The sequence below is a fragment of the Microtus oregoni genome, unplaced genomic scaffold (genome assembly GCF_018167655.1).
Source record: "Microtus oregoni isolate MIOR12 unplaced genomic scaffold, Mior012 000024F_ref0000369, whole genome shotgun sequence".
Taxonomy (NCBI): domain Eukaryota; kingdom Metazoa; phylum Chordata; class Mammalia; order Rodentia; family Cricetidae; genus Microtus; species Microtus oregoni.
The window spans coordinates 12,020,694-12,030,486 of record NW_024543083.1 but is presented as its reverse complement, the minus strand read 5'-3'; the positions used below and the strand labels follow the sequence as shown (position 1 = coordinate 12,030,486).

General features: G+C 42.4%; 2 protein-coding genes across 2 annotated transcripts; one reads left to right on the top strand and one right to left on the bottom strand.

Moving 5' to 3' along the window:
• Positions 1-254: 254 nt before the first annotated feature.
• LOC121462147 (alpha-defensin 9-like) lies at positions 255-2,369 on the bottom strand. Its single transcript, XM_041673564.1, has 3 exons — positions 2,302-2,369; positions 934-1,208; positions 255-367 (listed from the first exon to the last, which is right to left on the bottom strand). The coding sequence occupies exons 1-3, from the start codon at positions 2,367-2,369 to the stop codon at positions 255-257; spliced, it is 456 nt and encodes a 151-aa protein (XP_041529498.1).
• A 6,222-nt stretch (positions 2,370-8,591) lies between these two features.
• LOC121462363 (alpha-defensin 3-like) lies at positions 8,592-9,443 on the top strand. Its single transcript, XM_041673904.1, has 2 exons — positions 8,592-8,763; positions 9,334-9,443. The coding sequence occupies exons 1-2, from the start codon at positions 8,592-8,594 to the stop codon at positions 9,441-9,443; spliced, it is 282 nt and encodes a 93-aa protein (XP_041529838.1).
• The last annotated feature ends 350 nt before the right edge of the window (positions 9,444-9,793 follow it).

Below are 9,793 nucleotides of genomic sequence, written 5' to 3'. Positions count from 1 at the left end.
GGCATTTGGAGTCACTATTTTGTAAATAAAGACTAAATTATTTATTCATTGGCAAAGGTTTCCTTGAAGATTCTAGTATTTCATATCCAGAATACAGACTGAGCCTTACAGCAAATTCTGAAAGAATGCAAACACAGAGGGAGTGTATCACAGTGCTTTATTGGAGATAAAAGAGAAGCACAAATGTGTGGCAATCAAAGACTTGTCGTAGGCCTCAGAGAGCATGAGCATCTTCTTGTTTCTGGTCTCCATATTTAGAGGCAGCAGTAAAAGTAGAGTTTGCGGCCTCTTTTGCAGAATCCCCTGATGCGTTCTGGTAATCTGCAGTATCGTCTTTTACATTTGCATATCGAGAACTTTCTTGAGGCTGGAGACACACAGAAAGAATCAATAATTGAGTTTGCAGGTCAGCAGGATTTGATTGCATACAGTCCTATGAAGGTGTGTGATACAGCATGGGTATGTTCCGTTGGAATCATTACAGCCAACAGATGATCAACTCAATGCAAACAGAAATAACGTACTTAAGGAGTTTTGGTAATGTGCAGGACTTGACGTCCATTCTCAAGGGTTAATTTTAATCCCCCCTTTCTCACCATTCATATACTTGAGTGTACTTTTACAATGATTTGAGTTCCCATAGACAAAGAAAATGTAGAAATACCTAAGACTGCTTTTGTCTATGAGGATCTCCTCAATACATCGCTCTACATTCTGGTTAAATTCCTACGTGTATTTTCAGAGCAAAAGCTTTATGAGAAAGAAACCAATAGACTTACTTCACTCTCACTATTACTGCTATGAATAAGAAATAGACGGAAGTAAGACAGAGTTACCAAGGGAGCCAGATTGATCTTGACAGGATTCCAGGGCCCATCTTCCACCCTCTCTCAGGAGACTCCAACCCGCTATCAACTGGGCATCACCACTCACCTGCATCTTGAAGAGCAGAGCCTTCTGGGTCCCCAAAGGAGATGGACACATCCTGGTCCTCTACCCCTGGCTGAACCTCATTTTTAGTCTCCTCAGCTGCTTCTGGAAGAGGATCAGCCTGGGCCAGGAAGGCCAGCAGGGCAAGGACAGAGAGGAGGACAAGTGTCTTCTGACTGAGAGTCACCGGGAGGGTGGGTGAGCAGGAGCCCAGTGTGTAGGGACTGAGGAGCCCGCCTGCATTTATAGGGCTGTCATGAGAAGGTGCCAAGACAGCCCTGTAGATAGAGAGGGCACGCACTGATGGGAACTGGGAGAGACTGTCGTCCTCAAGATGTTGTCCTTTGATGTTCGTGTGTTCTCACAGCTGCCATCATGGTGTCGATCTGTGTGTTCAGTAACTTTCCTCCCTTCCAGCTGATGATTCCAGGGCCTTATTATCTTCTCCTGTTTCCCATCTGCTTGAGTATTTGCCTTTCTGTGGTCAAGAAAGAAATGAGGCAGGCATGTACCAACTTAGTATGCTCGTGGAACAAGGGGTTTTTGTGATTGGAAGTTGGAGCCTGCTGTTATCAGAAGGCATGGACCCTGGGCCAGACTTGAATACCTGTGGATTGGACAGTCAGTTCTTTGAGTGATTCTGGGCCACAATCACCTTCATGAAGGAAGGGTTTGTGAATCGCTTCTTTTGGTGATTATGGAGAGAGTAAGATGGCCCTGGTGAATTGAGCTCACGAGGAGACGAGGGACAGAGTTGGTCAGAGTGAAGCCAGAGCAGGTGGTTCCGAAGAAGCCCCTGTGAGCGGAGCACATCTATGCGTGCATCCCAGGTGCCTCTTCACACTTGGGGAGCCATCAAACGATGTGCTGTGCCTCGTGGCTCGGATCTCGGACCTGTACTTTTAGGAGATGAGCATTAAAGCGCATTAAACAAAACTACACAAGACAGCGTGTTACCAGACGTTTCTCATCCTCAGCCATGCTAGGAAGTGCTCCATTCCTGCTTCTCCATGGAACCACCAGTACTCACTAGGACACTTTTCTGTACTGAACTGCTCCAGTAAGATTCTTTTTATTCATGTTTTGCATGAAAAAAGAAGCATATCAAATTGCTCTCTTGCCTTAAAGTTATTTATGGTATATATTATCTCTGAATTCATTTTTAAAATTTGAGATTACTTTCCAATTTGTATTTGTTTCTGTGTTTTTATAACAAGTAGGAAAACATCAATATATACCACTATGTGGATAAATGTATATAATAAAAATACATATAAATATGTCATATAGCCTAAAACAACAATTGTTTCGGCTCCATATCTAGAAGCATAAATGCTGACTTTATTACTACATGGCCCCAATGATACATACAAAATCATGTATGGTCCACTGTCCTCATCCACAGTACACTTGTGAGAGCTGATCATGCTGCTGACCATCATGAGGCCAATATGACAAATATTATGGATACCTTAAGTGTCTTTCCAAGGTTGTGTGTCACTCTTTGATAATTTCATCCATCAGTGCCTTATACAATCTCTGAAACCACGGGTCTAACCAAGACTTGTCTTGCCATTGTGTGAGTAGTCTACAGTTTACTTGACTGATTCCGAATCTTTTGGATACAAATAAGGGGTGACACATGCTGCTCATTCATATGCCAAGAATGGAGAAAATTTGAGGTAGTGCTCATTTTGAGACCTGAAAATTACATGGTACTTACCCATGATAATGTGAAGCTTAGTCAAGAGTCTTTGGAATGTAAGTGTTTGACTTTTAAATGAAACTGTTTTAAACAAAACCGTGACTCCAGTTAGCAGCAACTGAAAAGAGGAGCACAGATTCCAGACACAAAGTGACAAAAAAAAAAAGCTCAAAATGGTTCTGCTGGCCCAGTTATAGACCTCTTCTCTCTTACTTTTGTCTTAATTTACATTGAACTCAATCCCAAAGGCATCTCTCTTGCAATAGGCTCCCATATTCTCCTGAAACAATCTCATTCTGAGAGAATGAATACAAGACACCTCAAGAAGGAATATCAATGACTTCGTGTAGTGAGAACTAGAGAGGGGGAAACAAAGAGAAAGGCTACTCAAGAGATAAAATGGCAAGGAAACACACTGTGCACAAAGAAAGCTAGTTAACTGAAATTAAACAAATGAGGGTCAACAAGATGGCTTAGTGGGAGAGATGCTACCACCACACCTGACAACCTGAGTTCAAGACTCAGGATCCACACAGTGGAAGGAGCAAACAGACTGCCATTAGCTGTCTTCTCACCTCCACACGTAGACTGTGACACATGAGTTCTGCCTACACGTGCAGTAAGTAAATAAATGTAAGACAAATTTTCATGAGACTCCTCCATGTTGTAGAATAATACTTTAACTAGGAAAAGATGTATTACACTTGTCTGTGTTTCAGACTATTACTTTAACTGTGTAAAGGTGAAGTACATTTGTTTATTCTCTATTTGCTTAAAAATATAAGAATGTGTTGCATTTGTTTCACCTTGCATGCATAAGGCACCCGATTGGTCTAATAGAGAACTTAATGGCCAATAGCTAGGCAGAGAAGAGGGATAGGTGGGGTAGGTGGGCAGAGAGAATAAATAAAAGGAGAAATCTAGGCTCAAGAAGAATGAGAGGAAGAAGAATGGGAAGAGGGAGGAACAAGAGGAGAGAATGGGGGAGAAAGATAGGGAGATGCTGGGACTAGCTAGGCAGTCACAAGACAGCAGATACAGAGAAGGACACATAGAAAGAAAGTTAAAAATCCCTGAGGCAAAAGGTAGATGAAGAGAAACAGGTTAAGTGAAAAAAAAACTAGCCAGAAATGAGCCTCAGCTGGGTTGAGCATTCATCACTAATAAGAAGTCTCTGGGCCATGATTTGGGAGCTAGTTGTTGATCCAAAAGAAAAAGCCTGGTAGAACCCCAGGGTTCAGTTACAGAACACACGCTTTTGTCCCACAGAGAGGTCCCCTATTTTAGCTTAATCCCAAAGAGTATCAAATGGTTAACTTCATTTGGCCTTGGACAAGCATTGAAGAACTTCCAGTTTATATACTTACTGAGAATTACTTTATTTTATGATGCTCAGAAGACATGTCCCTATTGAAATCACATCTTCTCCATCAACACGTCCACCAACTGGGCCAGATCCCATCGCTTATCCCTACCCTGAATCTCTGAAGAAATTTCAGTAAACAACCGATGGTATCATGAAAAACCACTCCAGGTTGTTCAAAATATTCCACTCATCACAGAAATTTCGATTGGACAACACACACTTACTGATTCATAGCAGCCAGCTCTGTGGCAGGCACAAGTTATGGCTTCTTACTGTGACTCTGGACTCCCGAGAAAGCACGGAAACATAGAGAAAGGTGTGTAAGCTGCACTGGAGTCAGAAGTCCTGTGCCGATTTTATAATAAAATTCCAATAGACTTCATTGGCTCCTAAACACTCATCTTTAAGTGGGGATGATTGTCTCCATGGTCTGAGGAAACTCCTCAGCCGAATATGAAACTCAACTTCCTTTCTGTCAAGCGTCCTAACATCCTAGTCTTCTGGTCAGAACTAGCTGTGTGTTACTCTGCTGGGCTTTTCCTATTTTCCATCTTCCTGCCGTCCATATTTCTACTACACTTCTCAGCTTGTTCTCATCTCGTCCACCCTGAGGTGAGGCGTCATGCCTCCTCTTCTGCAGCAACACTGAACCTTTTTACTTTAACTTATAAAACTGTTCATTTTGTGTGATTTCTCTCTAGCAATGACATTACTAATGCCATAAAATTATTGAAGTATTTGAAACTGTAAAATATGATCCTTGTTTGTTCAACAAATATAAATTATTAACTATTGCATAAAACCTTAAAGTACTCTTGAACTTAACAACTTATTAAGTCACATGAGGACAATAAATTTTCATTCATTGTAGACTCAGGACAGCTTTGGTTGACTTCCCAGAAATCATGATAATTTGATAGTCATGATGCTGATTAGCATTCTTACAGTGTATAATATATGCAGTATATTTGTATGAGCTTATATTCATTGCTTGCAAAGAGCTTTTTGTCTATTGCAATAAGAGTTTTTTTTTTACAACCCAATAAAGTTGCTGCTTTTATTGACCAATACTTTGTGGCTTTGTAAAGTAACTTGGAAGAGGTTATTTGCCTTACTCAGGAACACTAAAGTTTAGGCAACAGGGCTGTGGCCAAATCCCCTGTACTTCTCCACTACCCTAGGTTCCACCTTAACTTCTGCATTTTAGAGTGTTAACTTCCATCATTTATTAGGATTATTGTTTTCCTTGTTTAGAACCAGACAGTGGCTCTAGTTTGGAAGGTTGGCAGATGGTCTCTCAAGAGCTCCTTGGTCTCCTCCTCTGCAAATTCCCTCCTTTGGAATTTGACATGAACCCACCAGTGAATAACCTACACTCCTGAGAAATACCCAAAGAAAAGGTTTTTTATTTTATTTTTTATTTTATGCCAGTTATCACAAATAAAAAAATTGCAAGTATGATCTCTGCTAAGGAAATAGAGTTGATTAGTAAGGGTAACTGCGAGTTCTGTTGACATTTTGCACACTGGTTTCTGACACAAAGCAAGTGCAGAAACGGTCACACCCCCTCCCATCTTAGAGTCCAGGAGACCTTAAGAAGAAACAAGTCCTCAGGGCTGTGACCCATCTTACCCAGCACCTCCTGTGGGTCAGTAGAGCGTGAGTGCCTGTGATGGGGAAGAGGAGTGGCCCTCCCATGAGCACAGGTGGATCAGCTGCAATCTGAGGTTTCAGAGGCCATTGGAGGTAACTTCGGTTCTCTAGAGACAATCTTGGAATACATGATGGTGCTCAGAAAAGATCTATACAGTGGAGCATAGAAGAAGCAGCAGGGAACAATGTGGACTCCTTCCTTTTGCCACCATCACGTCAAGGTCCTGACCGACCAGCCCCATTCAGATCTCTGCTTTCTAACTGCTTGTTGGTCATCCACATGCGATACTAGATGCCAGAACATTAGTGATCCTGAAAACCCTCCCTGGGAAGGTAGCACTTTCTCAGCTCTGGCACCGGGTTAAAAAAAAAAATCTGTCTCAATCACAGAATATGAGTGCAATTTTGCTAATGCCACTAAATCACTAAAACACCCAATTTTGAGTTATATAAATTTAAGTTGAAAGAAATAAAACTCAGAAATAGTATTAAATAAAATTAAAACTCAGGTTGTTTGGTATAGCAAATGAAGCAGGACAAAGAAAAATAATAATCTTTAAGATTTGTAACATGTTACAAGGAGAAAATGTCCAGAATTATGAACAACAGTCAAAGGTTAATTAGAGAAAATTTGGGTCTGGATGGATGACTCAGTGGTTAAGAGCATTTGGTGTTCTGGCATAGGACACAGGTTTGGTTCCAGAACCCACAAGGCAAGTCATAGCTTTCTGGACCTCCAGTTCAAGGGGATCGGACTGTCTATCCCAGTCTCCATAGGCAACAGAAACACACATGCACACATACACACACACAAACATGTACATGCAGGCAAATTACTTATAAAAGTAAGCAAATATTTTCCTTTTAAAAAGTCAAATGAATGGGCCAACCCCTCCCTCAGTGAGCGTTTGACCGCATACACGTGCACACACTACTTAGGCGTGTGCACGTCTGCTATCAATTCATGTAAGCTAGTATGAGACTGAAATATCGATTTTATTTAACCTATTAGGTTGGGACAAGGAAATATGGGAAAAGCATCGTAGTGCATGGATGGACCTGCACAAAGACCATAAAATGTCCAGTCGCCTACAAACTCATAAAGATCCGCATTCCCCCAACCCCCTCCCCCCCGCAAAGCTCAACAAACCCAAAAGGCAAGTGGTCACATTGACTGCACAGACGGAGGATTCTGGTCCCTGCCTTCTCTGGTGTCCACACGAGCAGATATGTCTTTCTTCAAGCGAGAGAGCTGCTGCTGCTACCAGGATTTGGGGCATAACAGAGGTGGGAACGTGAAATGATAAGACATGAGAATGGCAAAGCAATTGAAATCTTGATTGCCTCACTTAAAGCTTCTTCCTAAAGGTTGCCTTTCAGTGGCTTGAGTTACCCTGGGTCTTGAATGACCAGTTCTGTGCTGAACACTGCTGGGAAGGATGGAAAGTGAAAACACAACAGCATTAATCATTACAATGAGCACGGTGGTGATTGGCAATGCAAGTTAACCGCGTGCTACTGCGGCCAACTCTGTGAGGGTCAGGAAGACAGGGAGGGATGTGTCTGAAATTTAAGATGTGCTTTTTGACTGATAGATCTAAGTCTACAAAGGTATTAAAGAAGTATTGTGCCATTAGGCAATATGACTCTGTGAGTGTGTGTGTGTGTGTGTGTGTGTGTGTGCATGTAAAATAGTATTCTTTCCTCTTTGCTAGTTATTTCACACAGCTGTAAATAAAGGCGTTTTAATAACTGAACAGTATTTATCAACATGTGAATAGGAGCTAGCACTAATAACACTGGGACGCCATATGCTGACTGAAATTAGTAGAATGTCAAGTATCTTTTTTCATATACATAGTGAGGAGAAATGGGTAAAAACACGTACAGAAGAGTGTTCGTATATGATCCGCACTGGCTTCTTAGGGTAGAAGAACCTCGGGATTGGAAAGAAGCATATTGGCTGGGCGGTGGTGGTGCATACCTTAAATCCCAGCACTGGGAAACAGAGGAAGACACATCTCTGTGAGTCAAGGCCAGCCTGGTCTTTAAGAGCTAGTTCCAGGACAGAAGCCAAAGCTACAGAGAAGCCCTGTCTCAGAAAAAGAAAAAAAAGAAAAGAAAAGAAAAGAAAGAAAACAAGGAAAAAAAGCACACCAACCTCCCTACATTTTGAGTGTTATTTCTTGTATGTAAGTTCAAATTTTCTAAAAGTTAGAAAATGCAGACTCTGAAACATGAGCCCAGCACATCATTTGGCGACTCCCGGGTTGTGAGGAGGCATCTGGAATGCACTCTTTAGATGGGCTCAGGTCACACTGGGTCATTCAGAACACTGTTCTGGCTTCACTCTGACCAACTCTGTCCCTCGTCTCCTCTTGAGCTCGATTCACCAGGACCAGCTTACTCTCTCCATAATAATCCCAAAGGAAAGGATTCACCAAATCTTCTTTCATGAAAGAAATAATACCCCAGAATCACTCAAAGAACCGAATGTCCAGTCCACAGGTATTCAGGTCTGGTCCAGGGGTCTGCTCTTTTGGAAACCTGCAGGCTCAGGACACAAAACCCCTTGTTCTGCAAGGTTGCAAACTTGGAAAATGCCTGCCTCCTTTCTTTCTTGACCACAGAAAGGTAAATACATAAGCAGGTGGGAAACAGGAGAAGATAATAAGGCCCTTTCATCATCAGCAGCTGGAAGGGAGGGCTGTCACTGAGCACACAGACCAACACCATGATGCCAGCTGAGAGAACACACGAACATCAAAGGACAACATCTTGAGGACGACAGTCTCTCCCAGTTCCCATCAGTGCGTGCCCTCTCTATCTACAGGCCTGTCTCGGCACCTTCTGATGACAGCCCTATAAATGCAGGCTGGCTCCTCACTCCCTACACACTGGGCTCCTGCTCACTCTTCCTTCAGGTGATTCTCAGCCATGAAGACACTTGTCCTCCTCACTGTCCTTGCCCTGCTGGCCTTCCAGGCCCAGGCTGATCCTCTCCCAGAAACAACTAAGGAGACTAAAAATGAGGAGCAGTCAGAGGTAGAGAACCAGGATGTGTCCATCTCCTTTGAGGGCCCAGAAGGCTCTTCTATTAAAGATGCAGGTGAGTGGTGGTGCCCATTTTCATATGGGGCTGGGTTCTCTTGAGAGGGTTGAAGTTGTGCCCTGGAATCCCACTGAGGGCTGTGTGATTTAGGTCGGGTTCTCTGTTGGTCCTCTAGGATCTTCATTGTTGTATTCATGAAGTCACAGTGAGTCAAAAAAGTATAGTTGATTTTCTTTATGTTTTTTTTATCTAAAAATTTATCTGTGGGATTGTTTTAAAATATAAAACATATTGATTAGCCCTTTGTCTATCCAATTGATTATTTTTCTATTGGAAGAAAATTCTGCTTTGTTTAAATGAATAGATTTAGGAACCAAATGCCAATGCATGAATGTGTTGGGTTAGGAAGACACTAAGAGTTGAAGGACTGTAAAATGGGTGTCAAGTCGATTGGGATCAACACTTGTTAACTTCTTCCGCAGTGTTTGGAGTTGGTCACGGTGCTGGGTGTGATGTCACCAATGCAAACACACCGGCTTGTACCGTGTATCATATGCCTTCATAGTGTTGTGCACTATTGCACACTGCTGGCTACCATACTTACTGCCTGGTGTTCTGTTTCCTCAGCCACAAGAAGTGTGAAATGCGCCTGTAGAAGAAAATTCTGCTGGTTTTTTGAACAAGTCTCTGGGATTTGCAACAAAGGTCCAGTGATGTACGTATTCTGCTGCCGCTGAGACCAGAGACAAGATCACCATGTGCTCTGAGACCTCTCACCTGCCATTACCCTCATACTTAGCCTCAATGGTGGTCCTCCAATAAATTTCCTTGCAGAAAACTAATCTGTTTCTTTGATGCTTTCTATGTGACTTAGTCAGGACTCTGCCAATCTTCATAGCAGAATCATCAATGCATCCCTTATAAAAGAAGTCTTTTATGTAGCTACAGGTTATTACTCACATCAAGGGTGAGCAGCGAGTAGGTTCAAAGTCACATCTCTGTGACTCTACTCTAGCTCCTTCTCCTGTGTATCAACTCTGCTGTCCTTTACATGGGACTCACCCTCAGAACCATGTCCCACATTCCC